This window comes from Alosa pseudoharengus, unplaced genomic scaffold (assembly GCF_046254945.1).
Source record: "Alosa pseudoharengus isolate Yale_2024_CS ecotype anadromous, Long Island Sound unplaced genomic scaffold, YU_APseudo_1.1 YU_APseudo_1.1_scf_9, whole genome shotgun sequence".
Taxonomy (NCBI): domain Eukaryota; kingdom Metazoa; phylum Chordata; class Actinopteri; order Clupeiformes; family Clupeidae; genus Alosa; species Alosa pseudoharengus.
Window position 1 is genome coordinate 38,123,864 of NW_027468881.1, and position 20,000 is coordinate 38,143,863.

At 44.2% G+C, this 20,000-nt stretch overlaps 2 protein-coding genes across 3 annotated transcripts in view; one reads left to right on the forward strand and one right to left on the reverse strand.

Annotated features, from left to right (window-relative positions):
- The window catches only part of LOC143115122 (rho-related GTP-binding protein RhoA-D), a 24,246-nt gene extending 21,271 nt beyond the window's left edge, over window positions 1-2,975 (forward strand). The window contains exons 4-6 of one of the 2 annotated variants that reach the window (XR_012985053.1): window positions 1,032-1,162; window positions 1,304-2,644; window positions 2,689-2,975. Coding sequence is in view for 1 of the 2 variants with exons in the window: in XM_076277011.1 (XP_076133126.1) it covers window positions 1,032-1,162; window positions 1,304-1,477 (305 nt within the window). In the remaining variant the exon portion in view is untranslated. Of the gene's footprint in view, window positions 1-1,031; window positions 1,163-1,303 lie in introns of both variants that reach the window. The other variant, XM_076277011.1, reaches the window with a different exon arrangement.
- A 560-nt stretch (window positions 2,976-3,535) lies between these two features.
- The window catches only part of LOC143115120 (putative helicase mov-10-B.1), a 34,660-nt gene continuing 18,195 nt past the window's right edge, over window positions 3,536-20,000 (reverse strand). The window contains exons 11-22 of the mRNA XM_076277008.1: window positions 19,188-19,349; window positions 16,036-16,133; window positions 13,011-13,108; window positions 12,706-12,804; window positions 12,419-12,524; window positions 10,722-10,839; window positions 10,326-10,520; window positions 9,599-9,673; window positions 9,325-9,450; window positions 6,107-6,195; window positions 5,663-5,781; window positions 3,536-5,408 (exon numbers count right to left, since the gene is read on the reverse strand). Coding sequence (XP_076133123.1) covers window positions 5,347-5,408; window positions 5,663-5,781; window positions 6,107-6,195; window positions 9,325-9,450; window positions 9,599-9,673; window positions 10,326-10,520; window positions 10,722-10,839; window positions 12,419-12,524; window positions 12,706-12,804; window positions 13,011-13,108; window positions 16,036-16,133; window positions 19,188-19,349 — 1,347 coding nt within the window. The 3' untranslated portion in view covers window positions 3,536-5,346. The remainder of the gene's footprint in view (window positions 5,409-5,662; window positions 5,782-6,106; window positions 6,196-9,324; window positions 9,451-9,598; window positions 9,674-10,325; window positions 10,521-10,721; window positions 10,840-12,418; window positions 12,525-12,705; window positions 12,805-13,010; window positions 13,109-16,035; window positions 16,134-19,187; window positions 19,350-20,000) is intronic.

Here is a 20,000-nt window from a genome sequence, read left to right on the forward strand (position 1 = left end):
AAAGATGAAGCAAACCCGACCTTTCGCGTTTGTTTGGGAGCGCAATGTTCCAACAGTCCATTTGTTTACTATGCGAGAGGGGAGAACTAGCACAATCATAACACTTTTATATTCTCTCCGTTCAAACTTGATTTACACAAAGCTGTTAAAAGTGAAAGCTGTGAAATTTGGCCAGAAAGGAGTCATACATGTTTACTCCATGAAAATTGAAAAATAATGAAAAAATATGTTCTAGTTTGTTAAGAATTTAACTTAACAGCGACGACATGTAGGCCTAGGCTATAGGGCCTACCTTTGTTACAACCTGACGCAGCCATTAAAACGTGCGGTAGCCTACCATTGTAACATTAAGCGTTAATCATGAATGTAACAGTTCTAAAATCGTGATAGCCTTGTTGATAAACTGACCTTCATGTCTGAAGCATTAGGTCCAGTGATCTTTAAAGTTGCTGCAGCTGGCTAAAGTTTAATTGGCTGTGATGGCGGCACAAAATTCATAATCCATAACTCGCGATCAGATTATTATTTTTTTTTTGGGGGGGGGGGGTATACAGCGAAACCGCAGTAATTTCTTGCATTCCATCCATACTGTTCCAGCTCTAATGAGTACCCCCCCCCTCCCTCCTTCTGTCTGTGTGCTGTCTCCTCCATCTCCATCTCCTGGTTTGTGTGTGTGTGTGTGTGTGTGTGTTTACCCGTCCTGCTGTTGACAGACCTGTCATGTCCAGTGTGATCCCAGCAGCACTAATGCTGTCTGACCACCAGCACATCTGCTACTCAGGAAGCAAGCCACTCACAGCTGACACATGCTGTCACACTACACACACACACACATCCCAAGCCACTCACAGCTGACACATGCTGTCATAAATGCCTCCTGTCACACTACACACACACACCCCAATAGTTGTATAAACACACACTTACCTGCATTAATGTGAAAAGACAACACATACACACACACACACACACATACGCTTACACACATTGTAACATTGTAATGATTCTGTGGATAATTCTGTCTGTAACAGAGAATATTCCGGAGAAGTGGACGCCTGAAGTGAAGCACTTCTGTCCCAACGTTCCCATCATCCTCGTGGGCAACAAGAAGGACCTCCGCAACGATGACCACACACGGCGGGAGCTGGCTAAGATGAAGCAGGTACAGTAGTCTACAGACACGCACGCACACACACACACACTCAACCCATTTCAAGCAGGTATGGCACTCATTGTTTATTATGTGTATTAATGTTCTTATGTGTTTTTTGTGTGATTGTGTGTGTGTGTGTGTGTGTGTCAGGAGCCTGTGAAGCCTGAGGAGGGCCGCGACATGGCCAACCGCATCAGTGCCTTCGGCTACCTGGAGTGCTCGGCCAAGACGAAGGACGGCGTGCGGGAGGTGTTCGAGATGGCCACCAGGGCGGCGCTGCAGGTCCGCAAGCGCAAGAAGAGGAGTGGCTGCCTGCTGCTCTGAGAAGAGCCAATCAGGACGCAGCCTGCTCATGCCACACACACACACACACACATTTCCAAAGCCAGAGACTGAGTGAGGAAGTCCATTCCCCCTACTCTACTCTCCGCTCTGTTTGTTTGTCCTTTGTTGCTTCTTGGATAACTTGTCATTTTGAATTGTACATGTGTTTTTGTGTTTCCATAGCGATCCTGCTAGTTTTTTTTTTTTTCCATTCCGGAAGGCCATGGTGCTCTGACATCATTTCCTTTTTCACATTGTTTACATGCGGGCAGACTGCCTACTACTGGCTTCTTTTTCCCTCTTCAACACACACACACACACACTTTTTCCTGTCTGTCATGTGACCAGTGTAATGTACCGACTGACTTGCACACCAGTCACACATCACCTTCAAGCACAGACAGGGAGGGCCTAAGTGGTTGCCTTGGTAACAGTGTTTATATACCCTTTAACCTCTGAGGCCTGGACGCATCACTTCCTGTGTGACACGAGGGTGACAACCATTGGGTGTCCTGTGGGGTTCTCGGTTGCTGTTTGACTCTGGTGGACGAGGGCTGCCAGACAGCTATCCATGGCCTTTCTGCTAGGTTTCCAGAGCACAGGTGTGCACCAGGAGTGTGTGTGTGTGTGTGTGTCTTCTGTTGCTCTGTTGTATCTAGGCAGCCTGTCCCTCACTGTAGCTAATACAGCGTGAGTCGGTCCAGTAAACGGTCTGGACTCCGTGCTAATCTGATGCTGGTCCCAATAGTGATCTAGTTCTCCTGTCTACTGGACCAGTAGTGATCTGATGCTGGTCCCAGTAGTGATCTGATGCTGGTCCCAGTAGTGATCTAGTCCTCCTGTCTACTGGACCAGTTACTGATCTGATGCTGGTCCCAGTAGTGATCTAGTCCTCCTGTCTACTGGACCAGTAGTGACCTGATGCTGGTCCCAGTAGTAATCTAGTCCTCCTGCCTACTGGACCAGTAGTGATCTGATGCTGGTCCCAGTAGTGATCTAGTCCTCCTGTCTACTGGACCAGTAGTGATCTGATGCTGGTCCTGTTGGACCCAGACCAGGGGATGACCCAGTGGCCCTGCCTCTTCTGTAAGGGCTCTACTGACTAACCCCGGGCACCCATCAGATCTTGGCCAATCACAACGCCACAACTCTGTCATGTGACTGCAGGCCTTGGCCAATCACAACGTCACAACTCTGTCATGTGACTGCAGGCCTTGGCCAATCACAACGTCACAACTCTGTCATGTGACTGCAGGCCTTGGCCAATCACGTCATAACTCTGTCATGTGACTGCAGGCCTTGGCCACTCACAACGCCACAACTCTTGGCATGCCCCTCGGCGGCGTGCTCCTGTCTCGTGTGAAGTTCCAGTAAGGTCTCCAGGCCTCTTTGATGTTGAAATACTAGTATTAAACTACATGAACTATATTCTGAAAATTGTTCTGAGAATACCTTATGAATAAAAATATTGCCAAATATAACCCCTTGTACATACTAACATGGTCTGCCTGTATTCTGTTCAGAGTGTAAAATACATTTTAGCCCAATGCTCTGGCCATTTTGAAATGTGTTTTTTTTACACTTATTTACAACTTAACAAAAAAGTTGTAACACTGTGTAAAATGTAAATAAAAACAGAATTTGATCATCTGCAAATCTCGTAAACCCATATTTAGTTGCAAAAAGGACACAGACAACACATCAAATGTTGAAACTGACTAATTAGACTATTTCTTAAAATAGTTAACTCATTTTAAATTTGATGCCAGCAGGATTTCTCATAACAGTTGGGATGGGGGCAGCAAAAGGCTGGCAAAGTTGTAAAGTCGAATCCTTCAAGGATGGGACACCTTGCTATTTGGCTCCAATGTCAACAATATGTCAGTACCAATTGTGGTATGGTGGTACCAATTTTCGGAGCCAAAACTGTACATGATGTCATGCTGTCATGCTTTTATGGTCATAAGAACTGATTAAATATGATGAACCAAATCTAGCTTCACAACATCAATGAGTAAACATTAACCTATGGAACAGACTGCAGTTGACACACATGGATCAGGTATGACCCAAACATTTATTTTTATTGTGATGCAATCACATACAAATTTTTTCAATAAAAAGGATCATACTGTAGATGGCAATGTACCCTGAGTACTGACAGATCAAGGCTGATGAACACACAAGCAGAGAATCACAGTGGTGGAGATGAACTGAATCAGCTAAAGGGAATTACAGTGGTGGAGATGATCTGAATCAGCTAAAGGGAATTACAGTGGTGGAGATCTGAATCAGCTAAAGAGAATTACAGTGGTGGAGATGAACTGAATCAGATAAAGAGAATTACAGTGGTGGAGATGAACTCAATCAGATAAAGAGAATTACAGTGGTGGAGATGAACTCAATCAGCTAAAGAGAATCACAGTGGTGGAGATGATCTGAATCAGCTAAAGAGAATCACAGTGGTGGAGATCTGAATGAGGAGGATAAGAGAGGAAGGAGGGAGGTGGAGTGGTGATGATTTGAAACAGAAACTTGAAGCCTCTAAGCTGACGGAGGATCCGTATGGAGTCTACCACCAGGGCTACATCTGAAGCGCTCCGTTCGTGTACCGTACAAATAGATTTAGAGCAGTTTTTTTACCATGTACAGTATGATTCGCTATGGCGTCTGGTGTAGCCAATTCCATTGATTCTAGTGGAAGCTGCAGCAGATGCAGAGTGAACGGAACGCTTCAGTATGGAGTCTATAGGATCAGTATGTAGGATCAGTATGGAGTCTATAGGATGACATGAGAGATGAGATGGAATTGAACGGATTCATGGGTTCTGGTAAGACTTTGGAACCTGGGGAACCTTTGGTGTGTGTGTTTGTGTGTGTGTGTTTTAACTCAAACCTGAGCTAATCAAATAAATCTGGTGGCAATAAATATGAACACTGCAGACCTAAATGAACTAGATTGCTGCTGGTTTGTGCTGGAAGACCATCTTGACAGACTACTCTATTCGACTCTAAGCATGGGAAATGCACAACGCGTCTTGGTCTTCCTCCGTAATGGTCTTCCTCCACAGAAATCAGAACCAATGGCAGGTGACCCCAGTAAAATCAGCTGATAGTCTGCAGGTGTTCAGATGTGTGATTCAGGTGTGACTTCCGGCCGAATATGTTGCATTTTCATACTTTTGAGATAATTGATAAAATATAATAGTCTAGCAACTCTCCATTGGCTTGTGAGCTGGAAAAATGTAACTTTAATAAGGCCAATTACATCGTGTATAGCGTCGGTAGGCGGGCTTAACATGATTGATGGCAGAGTTGCAACGGTTCGGCGTGAATTCCCTGCTACTTGAAAACAAAGAAGATGGATGTTGCTGTTGGCGAACAGCGTGACACGAGTTAAGCTTTTTTTAAGTTGGCAAAAGTTTGAACTAGCCAACTAACTCCGCTGGTGGGAAAACGCATGGGACTCATGAGTTGTAGCGCTGTCCTATTGCGTGCTGAGGGAATTTGAAAGACAACCGATTATCCCGCCCCTCGGACTGAGCACTGCGAATGGTGAGTCCCCAGAACCTACATCTTGATGTGGGTCTGGCTCGTCAGGCTAAAAATATAATTCATATAAATTAAAAAAAATAAATCATTTATATCTTTATGTCCACTATGGACAATGGAATCCCGTCAACTTGAAAATGGTTTATAAATATCACCTGATGACTCCTGGTCACAAGTATTGAACTCAGAAGGGCTGAAAATAACGCTTAAGACATCTGAGTTCATCTGAGAATGCATGCAATGTTATTAGAAAAGTATGGCGTGTGTGTGTGTGTGTGAGTGTGTGTGTGTGCGGGTGCACAGCTTGAATAATCAGGCTACTGCTCATTTCTCCACTCTGGATCCAACATCTGCTGTACGACACTCTCGCCTGTGTCCACTAGGGGGAGACAGACACACATAGTGTTATTACCATGTCACAACCTCAGTTCCTCAGGCTCCTGCACTATCATGTTGTTGCTTTTCCAGGTCTCTTCATTTGTGTGTCACAACGCTAATGTTTTGTAACTTCTGTTGTGTGTGAGTAGAGAGAGAGAGAGATAGCATGAGAGAGTGAGAGAGAGAGAGAGAGTGTGTGCTGCTTGTGTGTGTGTGTGTGTGTGTGTGTGTGTGTGTGTGTGCCGCTCCTCATACCTGGTGTATCCTGGCCGATGTTAAGAGCAGTCAGACGAGCCATCACCTGCTCTACTCCTTCTGTGCTGCTGAAGTCATATCCTGTGTAGCCCGACTCACTCGAGCAGTACTCTAGGAACCTACACACACACACACACACACACACACACACACACACACACACACACCAGTCATAAACAAGCAGCAGTTACAAAGAGTATGTTTAATGGATACGTTGTGTGTAGGCACTCTGGGCTCACCTGCCCCAAGTACTGTGTGTGTGTGTGTGTGTGTGTGTGTGTGTGTGTGTGAGTGTGTGTGTGTGTGTGTGTGTGTGTGCGTGCGTGTGTGTGTGTGTGTGTGTGTGGTGCGTGCATGTTTGTTCCCAGGGCTCACTTGCCCCAGGTAGTGTGTGTGTGTGTGTGTATCTTGTACATGTAGTGTGTTTGTGTTCTCAGAGCTCACCTGCCCCAGCTAGGGTCTGTTCTGAGGATAATGGGGTTTCCCACCACGATGAGCAGGGCTTTGGCTCGTGTCATGGCCACGTTAAACCTCTGCAGCAACACAAAGACTAGTTAAAACGTCAATGTTTCATTTCATAAAGCTCGTTCATAAACAACCTGACAAGCCTACTCTTATGTATGCATTTTGCACAGAGTATTAAATCAATATTAAATCAGTATCATACTTTTTTAATATCCATATATGGTGGCTGTGGTAACATAGTGGCTAAGGAGCTGGGTTAGCATGCAGTAGCATAGTGGCTTAGGAGCTAGGCTAGCATGCAGTAGCATAGTGGCTTAGGAGCTGGGCTAGCATGCAGTAGCATAGTGGCTTAGGAGCTGGGTTAGCATGCAGTAGCATAGTGGCTTACAAGCTGGGCTAGCATGCAGTAGCATAGTGGCTTAGGAGCTGGGTTAGCATGCAGTAGCATAGTGGCTTAGGAGCTGGGTTAGCATGCAGTAGCATAGTGGCTAAGGAGCTGGGTTAACATGCAGTAGCATAGTGGCTTAGGAGCTGGGCTAGCATGCAGTAGCATAGTGCCTAAGGAGCTGGGCTAGCATGCAGTAGCATAGTGCCTAAGGAACTGGGCTAGCATGCAGTAGCATAGTGGCTTAGGAGCTGGGCTAGCATCAGAGGTGATTCTAGAGTCTGTGGGGGCCCCACCGACAAGTGTTATCACCATTATGTTATATCACCATTAGGTTATTATGTTAAATAATAAAAATACAAAAAGCGTATTATAAGAATTCTTATATTTTGACATGTATCTCACCACTGCATGCTGGCAGCTCGACTTGCCTTACATGTGTGTGTAGAGCAGACTGTCCTGAATCTGGCAATACCATTGCCATGGTGGAGGGATTCTCTGGGGTTGAGCAATTTACAGACATATGTGGTGTGCGCTTTACAGAAATAAATGGCATTTTTTTTATTTAGTGATGAAAAATGACCTTTCTGCGCTCCATATCTGTGACACAAACTGATCTGACCTGACTTGACCCGAGTTTGCGTGTTAGCCTATGTGTGCCTATGGTGTATGCACTCATAATGATTCTCTACAACAACTTTTTACTGCATTGCCATGAACAAAGTAGAGGCAAAAAAGGGGTTTCTTTGTTGAACAAATTGGGATGCAATGTGAGCCTTAGATTAGATGCCATGCAGGAATTTGCTAGGATCTCAAAACCGGATTATGAACATGCTTAGCAGAGAAACACATGATAGCATTGGATTATAAACATGCTTTTCCACAAAAACAGACAAAAACATGGGGTAAGTCCAGCTATATGAAGTTATTATTTTGCTGTCCCTTCATCTGTTTTATAACCCAGAAGGATATACATGGTACCAATGGAGAGCCCTGTGTCTCCTCTTTCATCTGACATGCGTGGCATATCTATCCGATCACGGGTCCGCGAGTAATTCAAACGAGAGTAATGGGTGCGCAGGTGAACGCAGAGAAGTATAGACTGTAAATATGATGCAATTTGATTTAATTTCATGATTTTTTTTCTTTTCATACTTGATTGTACAGACAAGTGCATAGTCTCGTTGGAAAGCCCCACTTCTGCTCTCTCAACGTTTTATCTCGCTGCAATGAACAGTTCCGGAGCAATGTAACAAAGAAGAAAGGGTGTGTTTTTTGACGCACTTTGCGTCAATCGGGTTCTAAAAAACGATGCAGTAGCAAAACGTATGCTTGGTCCTTACTGCATCGCGATTAACAATTGTTATGGCTGACAGCCCTAATACAAACATAACGTTAACCATTTCCTTGCTTAACTAGTAGTAACTGTCTGTCGCTAGCTAGCTGAAGTTTACTGTCGTATAGATGTAGCAAACCATGTTCAATCTTTCTGCCAATTAACATTAGCCTACTATAGGCCTAACTTCATTGAGTAGGCTAAATGCCAAACTCCGATGTTGATCCGCCATCACTGCACCCTCCATTGACGTTAACCACAGTAGCCTAAATATGTGCGGATTCTTTGAACTCTTTTGAACACAGATCCTTGACCCACCGGCAAACGTGCTGAGACCAGGCCGGGGGCTCCCTAGCGGCTCGTGGCTCCAAGCAGTTGCCTGCCTTGCCTGTTGACAAGGTGCGCCTCTGGTTAGCATGCAGTAGCATAGTGGCTAAGGAGCTGGGCTAGCATGCAGTAGCATAGTGGCTAAGGAACTGGGCTAGCATGCAGTAGCATAGTGGCTTAGGAGCTGGGTTAGCATGCAGTAGCATAGTGGCATAGGAGCTGGGTTAGCATGCAGTAGCATAGTGGCTTAGGAACTGGGCTAGCATGCAGTAGCATAGTGGCTTAGGAGCTGGGTTAGCATGCAGTAGCATAGTGGCATAGGAGCTGGGTTAGCATGCAGTAGCATAGTGGCTTAGGAACTGGGCTAGCATGCAGTAGCATAGTGGCTTAGGAGCTGGGTTAGCATGCAGTAGCATAGTGGCTAAGGAGCTGGGTTAGCATGCAGTAGCATAGTAGCTAATTGGAGCTGGGCTAGCATGCAGTAGCATAGTGGCTTAGGAGCTGGGCTAGCATGCAGTAGCATAGTGGCTTAGGAGCTGGGCTAGCATGCAGAAGCCAGTTATGGGTTAAATTCCTGCCTGTAATTGTTGTGCCTGAGCAAGGCACTTAACCCTCACACACACACACTGTTGTGCCTGAGCAGGGTGAGCAAGGCACTTAACCCTCACACACACACACACACACACACACACACACACTGTTGTGCCTGAGCAGGGTGAGCAAGGCACTTAACCCTCACACACACACACACACACACACACACACACACACACTGTTGTGCCTGAGCAGGGTGAGCAAGGCACTTAACCCTCACACACACACACACACACACACACACACACACTGTTGTGCCTGAGCAGGGTGAGCAAGACACTTAACCCTCACACATACACACACACACACACACACACTGTTGTGCCTGAGCAGGGTGAGCAAGACACTTAACCCCGAGTTGCTCTGCCCGGCGTCAGCCAAATTAATGAGTCTCACACACACACACACACACACAGCATGTCTCATATCTATCTCTCTCTCCCACACACACACACACACAGCATATGTCTCATATCTATCTCTCTCTCTCTCACACACACACACACACACACACACACACAGCATTTGTCTTATATCTATCTCTCACACACACACCTTCTCATTCTTGAGGAAGCCGATGTTGAACTTCTCGTCGAAGGTCAGGTGTTCTCCACTGCTACGTACACACGATACAATAATCACTCTTCTCTCCTGTCCCTGAAACTCCTCTACTGAGCCCACCTACACACACACACACACACACACACACACACACACACACAATTATGGCCATCATACATACAGTGGGAATTAACAATCATTTAACAACATAAAGGTCACAAAAGGTCACATGGACCATCCCATCAGAGGTCATTCGAGGTCAACCGACCTTCATGTTCTCGATGCCCATAATCTTCTTCAGCTCTTTGTCGTGCCTCTCGATGGCCTGTCTTATCTTCTCCACCTGCGGAGCATCACAGCGTGAGACAGGAAACCCCACATGGCACATTTGAAACAGGAAGTCCCGCCATGGCCTTTAAAGAGCCAATCACACTATTTGAAAACATAATTGACATTCGCCTCACCTGAGCGTTCTGTTTATGCCTACCATTACCATAGCCACTATTAGTCACATAGACACTAATAGACACTATTAGTCACATAGACACTAATAGACAATATTAGTCACATAGTCACTATTAGTCCCATAGACACTAATAGACACTATTAGTCACATAGACACTAATAGACACTATTAGTCCCATAGACACTAATAGACACTATTAGACACATAGACACTAATAGACAGTATTAGTCACATAGACAATAATAGACAGTATTAGTCACATAGACACTAATAGACACTATTAGACACATAGACAATAATAGACAGTATTAGTCCCATAGACACTAATAGTCACTATTAGTCACATAGTCACTATTAGTCACATAGCCACTATTAGTCACATAGCCACTATTAGTCACATAGTCACTATTAGTCACAGTCACTTTAGTCAATGCACAGTGAGCAAGTCAACACAAAGAACATTTTAAGAAGTATTTTTAGCAGTTTAACACCAGCAAGTGTTGCCTAAACAGACTCAGGCAGTACGCACCTGTTTCCTGTAGGGGGCGATGATACCGATGTCTTTGGGGGAGATGCGGGCCACGCCCTTCTTGCCCTGGGCCTCCAGCAGCAGCTTCTTCAGGTATCCCATGACGACGTCGATCTCGGAGCGGTTGAAGAAGGACGGGCTGTTGGCCTCCCTCTCATCCTTCCCTATTACTCCATGGAAGATCAGTGGGAAATTCTGGGGACACACACACACACACACAGCCACACACACACGCACGTGCACGCACACACACACGCACACACAGGCACACACACACGCACGCACGCACGCACACACACACACACACACACAAGAAAGGAACGTTGACTCTGAACTACAGAGACACGGAGGAAGGAGCAACAGGTTGCACTGTACAGTATATGGTCAGAGCCCCACCTGCTTGGGCAGGTGTTCCCAGGTGCAGTACATGTGGGTGGACATCTCGTCAGCACTGGCCACCAGCTCTCCGTCATAGAACAGATCGTTAGGGATCTTCAGGATGCTCTTATGGGACCTGGAGAAAGGAGATTACACAACATTCATATGGGTGTGTGTGTGTGTGTGTGCCTGTGTGTGTGTGTGTGTGTGTCTGTGTGCCTGTGTGTGTGTGTGTTTATGTGTGTGTGTGTGTGTGTGTGTGTGTGTGTGTTGTTCGGGTGTGTGTGTGCGTGTGTGTAAGGGATCTTTAGGATGCTCTTATGGGACCTGGAGAGAGGAGATCACACAGCATTCATATGTGTGTGTGTGTGTGTGTGTGTGTGTGTGTGTGTTTGTGTGTGTGTGTGTGTGTGTGTTTATGTGTGTGTGTGTGTGTGTGTGTGTTGTTCGGGTGTGTGTGTGCGTGTGTGAAAGGGATCTTTAGGATGCTCTCATGGGACCTGGAAGGAGGCATTCCAAACAACATTCATATTACTACTGACCTCTAGCTCTGCGTCCCGGTGACAACCAACCAACCAACTAAGACATGTCTCTCCCTCCCCTTTACTCTGCTGCCCATTCATAACACATAGGGTATGAGTACATCCACTATATGCCCATTCATAACACATAGGGTATGAGTACATCTGCTGCCATTCATAACACATAGGGTATGAGTACATCTGCTGCCATTCATAACACATAGGGTATGAGTACATCCACTATATGCCCATTCATAACACATAGGGTATGAGTACATCTGCTGCCCATTCATAACACATAGGGTATGAGTACATCCACTATATGCCCATTCATAACACATAGGGTATGAGTACATCTGCTGCCCATTCATAACACATAGGGTATGAGTACATCGGCTATATGCCCATTCATAACACATAGGGTATGAGTACATCGGCTATATGCCCATTCATAACACATAGGGTATGAGTACATCCACTATATGCCCATTCATAACACATAGGGTATGAGTACATCCACTATATGCCCATTCATAACACATAGGGTATGAGTACATCTGCTGCCCATTCATAACACATAGGGTATGAGTACATCGGCTATATGCCCATTCATAACACATAGGGTATGAGTACATCTGCTGCCCATTCATAACACATAGGGTATGAGTACATCGGCTATATGCCCATTCATAACACATAGGGTATGAGTACATCGGCCCATTCATAACACATAGGGTATGAGTACATCGGCTATATGGCTGATACCTTTGGGTCTGTACCATTAGGAGAAAACTGATTCAACCACCTAAACCATATATGTTCTGAAAGCATCTACCTTCGATATGTGAACTCACATGGGTTTTGACATTTCCCACTCTCTTTACACTCTTTACTCATTTCCCACTCTCCTCATGACTTGAGTCATGAGTTTTGTGTCAGACCTCTATAGGGGAGTTTTGTGTGTCAGACCTCTATAGAGGAGTTTTTGTGTCAGACCTCTATAGGGGAGTTTTGTGTCATACCTCTATAGCTTCAGCTGTGAGTTCCAAATGTCCATCATGCATTTTGTTATTTTGAAAATAACAATGAAGTTTACCCTCACTTGGCAGTGTGTGTTTGTGCATTTGCATGTGTGGGTGTGTGCATGCACGTGTGTGTGTGTGTGTGTGTGTGTGTGTGTGTGGAAGGGAGCACCTGTAGTTGAGCAGTAGTTTGGTGACGTAGCGGTTGTTATAGTGGCCTGTCTCATCCTTCTGGTACAGAGAGTTGTGCTTCATCAACCTCTCCAGCAGAGACAGCTCTACAAACACACACACACACAATCACAACTGTCTCTACAAACAAGAACACAACTCACTCTCTCTGTCATACAAACCCAGGAGGTCTCTCTCTCTCTCACACGCACACACACACACACACACACACACACACACACACACACACACACACACACACACACACACACACACACACAGACTCACCCAGGCCGTGTTTCTTGGCGATGGGTGATCTGAGGATGGGGCCCAGCTGTTTAGGGTCTCCAGCCAGAACCAGCTGACCCGACTTGGGGTCCAGTAACCCTGATGATGAAAAAACACACACGTCATAGACCTGACATACACACACCTCACACACACTCGGGGTCCAGTAACCCTGACGATGAGAAAACACATCCTTTACGTAGACACCACAGTTTACAAGGAGCATACATACACATGCACATAATGACCACATTATCAATTAATCAGGCTCAGGACTACATTACCCAGAGTCCTCTAGTGCTTACCTGCCACAGGGATCATGACCTCTGGCTCAGGGGCATGACCAGCCTCATCTATAAATACGTGACTAAAGTGGCCCTTATGTAGACCGCCACTTACAAGCCTGTAAGGTGAAAATACACACACACACACACACGTAAAATTACTTGTGGTCAACGCTAGAAACCTCCTTAGGCAAATTAAACATTTGAAAATAAGGTGTGGCTGAAAAAAAGGTTTTGTTGCACCGATGCCGGAGAAGGCGAGCATTAGCAACCTACAGATATACTGTATATATATAACCTACAGATATACTGTATAGGGTTGTGCCGATGGACGATATCATCGTCCATCGTGATGGTTGACAGGCATCACGATGGAAAGCAACCATCGTGATGCCACGCCCCCACATGCCAGTCACTAATTCTTGCTGTAACAGGCTAAAACATAAAAAAACCTTTCCCTGAAAATGAAATTGAGCCTACTTTAAAGGCTGTCAGCCAAACAGTTATCACGTATTAGTCTACCGTCTTGTAAAATAAAAGACTTACCCTCTTATTCAAATAATTCCTGACTGTGACGGGAATGTGTAGCCTAATTGTCCTTTAGTAGCCTACATGTCTCGCAGGCCTATAGCCTACATTGGACGTAATATGTAGCCTAATGTTTTAGCAGAAAATATAGATTTATTATTGTTAGGCTACGACTAGGACATTCTAGCGCTCAAATATTTTTGCGAGGCTACAGCGAGCGCCAAATGCGTCCTTCTTCTCTGTGTTAAAATAAACCATATCTTTCGTTAATTATAGGATCAGAAGGTAGCCTATCCGTCTTTCACTGCAAGGATTGTATTTCATGCATTTAGCAAAAGTCCCAGACAGCAGCGGAGTGGTAATCGGGATTCGTTATTTGTAAAAGTGTTTTTACTTCGCCCTCCTATAGCCTGGACTGCGCGATTGCAGCCCTTTACTTTCACTTCCCGCCGCCCTTATAGTCAGCATAGACGGTAGCCTGATAACGTGGGATGCTGCATAGTACTAATATTTTAAATGAGTGACCACGATAGTAGTCTTAAGTAGCTTTTTTGCTGGGTCCAGCGAAGTCTGTCAATGTGTAATATTCCGCTGGTTGGTGCACACGCAAGTGTTCAGATTGATTGTCTATCCGTCTTTCACAACAATTTTCTTGGATTAGATCTTCCACACAACTTCGGTAGCCTGGTCAGTATGTCTCTCTTAGCTGTCCACTTTCATCAGGCCGTATAGCCTATATAATAGCATTTTTTTTATTTTTATGTAGAACATTATAAATGTATTTCTGTACAGACATACCTATAGGCTGTTTACTACACGAAACCCCCCCCGACGATATCATCGTCCATCACGATGTTTTACTGTACACATCGTCAAATGCCAATTTAGGCGACATCGCCCAACCCTAATACTGTACAACCTACAGATATACTGTATATACATACCCTACAGATATACTGTATATACATAACCTACAGATATACTGTATATATATAACCTACATATATACTGTATATACATAACCTACAGATATACTGTATATATATAACCTACAGATATACTGTATATACTAGGGCTGTCAATCGATTAAAAAAATTAATCTAATTAATTACATACTCTGTGATTAATTGATCTAAATTAATCGCATATATAATTTTTGCTGTGAAGGTATTTTAAATATTTAAATTCAAATGAATGATTGAATAATCAGCATTAGTGACATTAAAGTTCAACAACTCTTTTATTATTATTTTCACTGTTCAAATAATTGCCATAATAATCTATGATATGACCTAATATGCTGAGGAAATAAATTCAAATGTGCTTCGGGAAGAAGTTTTTTTTTTCACATACAAGGCATTTCAGGCCACAGATATAACCTAGGGGACACAATGAAAATTAATTAACACTCCCCTCAATGTCAACACTTATTTCTTTGCATTGATGTGCGACTATAGAGTTGATGAACTCCGGTGATATGCAAATTCCATGCTGCAGACATTGCAGAGGACTTTATTTTCAACACCATCAGGCCGTTTTTTTAAAGTAAATGTTCCAATCGATGATCCAGGCAGCACGTTCTCTTCTTTCTCCTTCATTTTACAATCTCATTTTTACTGACTAGAACGGCTCGGGGTCAAAGGTCATACGGAATCGATTAATCTGCACTAATTTTTTAATCAGTTATTTTTTCTCAAATTAATTAATCGAAATTAATCAGTTTTTTTTGACAGCCCTAGTATATACATACCCTACAGATATACTGTATATATATAACCTACAGATATACTTGATATACATAACCTACAGATATACTGTATACAGTACATAACCTACAGATATACTGTATATGTATAACCTACAGATATACTGTATAACCTACAGTTAGATTCACACAGAACTGCAGGAGGTGCATTAGTAACCTACAGTTAGATTCACACGGGGCTGCAGGAGGAGCATTAGTAACCTACAGTTAGATTGAATGAGATACAAATTGGACAAATCGGACTGCTAATAAACAGTGTCTTTATGGCTCTCATTTACTGTAAATGGTTGCAGCCAATTTGAACTCGGGGTACACAGGGTTTGAGCGAGTCGATGAGTCGGGATACAACAACAGGGGGCCTTCTATTGGCAACTTCTAGTTAACAGCTCGGGAAAACGACTCGACAACCGACTGTTCTGAGCACAGATACTCTACGAGACAGATGCCCCAAGATACAGCCTCTGTTCTGAGCAGAGATGCTCTAAGAGACAGATGCCCCAAGATACAGCCTCTGTTCTGAGCAGAGATGCTCTAAGAGACAGATGCCCCAAGATACAGCTTCTGTTCTGAGCACAGATACTCTACGAGACAGATGCCCCACGATACAGTCTCTGTTCTGAGCAGAGATGCTCTAAAAGACAGATGCCCCACGATACAGTCTCTGTTCTGAGCAGAGATGCTCAAAGGTAGATGCCCCACGATACAGCCTCTGTTCTGAGCAAAGGTTCCCTGGCGGCGGCCATGTTTCCTCACCGTCCAGCCGTCACCACAGTGGTCACCAGGATCTTGTACTCCAATAACAACTCTTTGGAGGGAAACACAATGTCATCACCGTCAAAGTTACAGCATTCCTGTGGTCAACACAAACACACACACAAAAACACACACGTGAGAAACTGACACAATCTGGCCTTTGCATATCAGAAGTGCACCAGATGGAGATTCTTATGTCCTTCACCAAAACACACACACACACACACACACACACACACACACAGTATTGCAACTGTTACTATTAGTAAATTGTTGTAGTAGTATTGCACACACACACACACACATTTAACCCTCTAGGCGCCACGGTCGAGTTTACTCGACAAGATGCGGTACTAAATAAAACGGCCGATTTAGTCAAATAGGGTGTCATATTTCGTTCGACCTCTACTCCACTAGATGGCAGACATGTCATACGTCATCCCCGAGTCCAAAAAAGGTCATGCTTTAAACAAAACCTTCGAGCTACAGCGCATTGAATCAGTGTGTGCAATACCGGAGCTAGTGTGCGTGTGAGTCACTTTATCAGAGCGGTATTATCAACGTCAGCGAGTATTTGCATTAGATTATCGTCTAATGGCATCAAAAAAGTTTACCCGAAATGAAGTGTTGGGTCTTCTATTCGCGGACCCTGATTCTGAAGGGGAATATCTGCCTTCAGAAAATGACGGTGATTCGTTTAGTGAGGCTTCAGATGCGTCCCTGCCTTGCAATTATGCAGCTGGACAAAGTGAGAGTTTAGCTTACACCAAGCACAAACGTTGAATCGTTTGCCCAATGTCAGTGGTGGGAATAATGTTTCACGGGGTCGGAGTGTTCATCGGGAAGTTAGCAGGGTGTTAGTGGTGTGGCGAACGAGGCTGGAGGTAATGTCCATGTAGCGCTAGCTTCTGTCTTCTGACCGTGTGCCTCTCCGCAATCGTGCCGACAGTAACGTGGTGGAGCCTTTGTCTAATGCCACTGGGGATGTTAGACGATGTCAAAGTGCTCATAGGACAGTTATGGGGGAACGTAGAGGCAGTGTGGGGAGTCGCAATGAGAATGACAGTAGGCCTATTCCGAGCTGCGCAAATTCTCTCCACTCGGCGCGCGCGAGGCAGATCTGGCCATGTTGCTCGTAGCAGGAGCAGAGGTGGTGACACGGGGCAGGGGAGCCATTAGGCCAGTGTTTCCCAAAGTCTGGGTCGCGACCCACGGGTGGGTCGCAGGAGAATTTATTTGGGTCGCCAACCCAGCACAATTTATGTTGTGTTATAGGTCTAACTGATACCATTTGTCATTTGATACCAGGAAAGTTAACAGTTTTCTATTAGGATGTAGTTTGTTAACTACCACAGTTACGGGTTTGTCATAAAAACTCATGAAACTGGCGCATGAAACTGGGGGACGAACGCATCGCAGAGGGGGAGCCAGAGCATGGATATACCTCTCAAAATGAAACCGTTCTCTGCGGCGCCTGCCATGACCTGTAGGCCTACCTCGCAGTTGCAAACTGCAAGAGAATCCGCCTATTTGCACGAACATTAACAGATACCTCCTCAACTTTACCGATTAAAATCTAGTGACCGTGCTGTCAACTAAAGCAGACATCCATAGACCGGATAAGGATATTCAATTTGCATGTAGATAGTTTCGATTGTAGATGCAATCTTTAAAGTTAATAGCAACCTCCTCACATTCTTATTTCTGATTTAAAATGCACAACAGTGCATTATATTAGGCTACAATTTAAATAGACATAGACAACACTATTTCTCTCGTTTTCTACCTCGCGAACTCTAAAGTAAATGCGCATTCTTCCGGCTATTGCCCAAAAGCCTTGTTCTGATAAAACGACTATATAATATAATACAATACAATATAACGACTTGAGTTATTTGCTGTTTACATCGGAATTGACGCCCGCAGTGTTATGGGCCCATTTGTCTGCAACGCAACGTAGCCCACAACATTTCTTTTAGAAATACAGGAACAGCTTTACTATGCTGACGAATGCGCAACATGCGAATTTCCCCAAACTCTCGGATGCGCATTAAAACGTATCTTTTAAGTAGTCATTTCCAACTTTTCACCCTGATGGTGCTCAAAATGCAACACTACCGTGTTCAAAGCAAGATCTATCTATCTAGATCCTATAGCAATGTATGGTTGGGGGAGGCATAGAAAAGTTGGAGAACCTGTGGCCTAAAACAATATAGGTGGTTGCAGGGATTTGAAGTGAAATGGGTCGCGATGGTCTGTCATTTTTAAAAAGTGGGTCGCCAGAAAAAAAGTTTGGGAAACACTGCATTAGGCCATGCATAGTCTATCACAAGATGATGGGAATGCCCGCCCTGTATGGATAGGGATAGGAAGTCATTATCTCTACAGCAAAAGGCCTACACTGTTGATTTGCTATCTATTTCACTGACCATTTAGGACATACACTATGTGTTCTTTTTTGTGTGTTCATGTCCTTGTGATGTGTGTGTCTTTGTCAGCTAAGAAAAAAACAACAAAAAAAACATCAACAAAAACAAAAAGAAAAAAAATACTAACATTGTCTCTTGTACTTGAACTAAACAGGTCTTGTCTACTTGTGTTTGTGTGTCATCTGAATAATATATATGTGCCCCATACATGGAATCAGAGTGCCTACTGTATGTAGTAAATGGAAAATCTCTACAGCAAAAGGCCAGCCTACCGCTACATGCATTTGGTTTGTTTCTGCCATTTATTAGTAATGATTTACACAGTTTGTTTACTACTTACTATTTACCTGAGCATTCAGTATTGTGCAATATAGCATACAGAAGGTGAGGGACAGTTTGGGGGGAAAGAAGTGGTGCATTTTATCATTCAAACATGCGACTTTTCATGAAAATTCTATAATCCAAGATGGCCACCACCATATGACGTCATAATATGCAAATTAGATATAAACATTTAATCCCTACATAAACTTTGGGTCATCCTTAATATTTCTCTAATTTACAGAAAGTCTCTATCTCTTATCACTTTTAAGATATAGCCTTTTGAAATGAAGATGTCAGAATTGAACGTTTTGAAAAAAAAAACTCTGGCGCCTAAAGGGTTAAAGAGATGACATGCATCACTATCACACACACACACACACACACACACACTCGACTGACCAGGACAGCCGGAGGTATGAAGCGAGGGTCCCTGCTGCTGGCGTAGAGGCGGTAGACTTGGTGTTGGTCAGCGTATTCCAGAATCTTCTCACACAGCAGGTCAGCAGCGCTGTTAGACGGAGCACACGCCAGGATGTGGGAGCAGGAGGGAGAATCATACAGCTATGGAGGACACACACACACACACACACATACACACACACACACGCATACACACAGAAATTTTAATGACATTTTATGGATTTATGATATGTGTTCACAACCTCTTTATCTTGTGGCTCCACTAACTATGTTGTTCTACAATAAACTCACACTCCCGTCCTGTAGAACACAGCACTGTGACCAGTCCAACCAGGTGAACTCCCTACACCACATCATTATCATTACCAAACAGGTGAGTCACCCACTACCTGCACGGCAAGATCTCACCTGCCTTATGCTCACCTGGGCAAACAGGTAACCAAATCAAATAATCTCATGCCTTAGTTGACATTACAAGCAAACCCAGTCATAGCTAAAAAACAAGCAAACCCAGTCATAGCTAAAAAACAAATGAGCTCTTCATGACTTTAAATCGCTCGTATGTTTTACATCACTGTGTGTTTCAGCATCACTCAATGGTTCTATGGTTCTGTTTCAACATCACTCTATGGTTCTGTTTCACTCTATGGTTCTGTGGTTCTGTTTCAGCCTCACTCTATGGTTCTGTTTCACTCTATGGTTCTGTGGTTCTGTTTCAGCATCACTCTACGGTTCTGTTTCAGCATCACTCTATGGTTCTGTTTCAGCATCACTCTATGGTTCTGTGGTTCT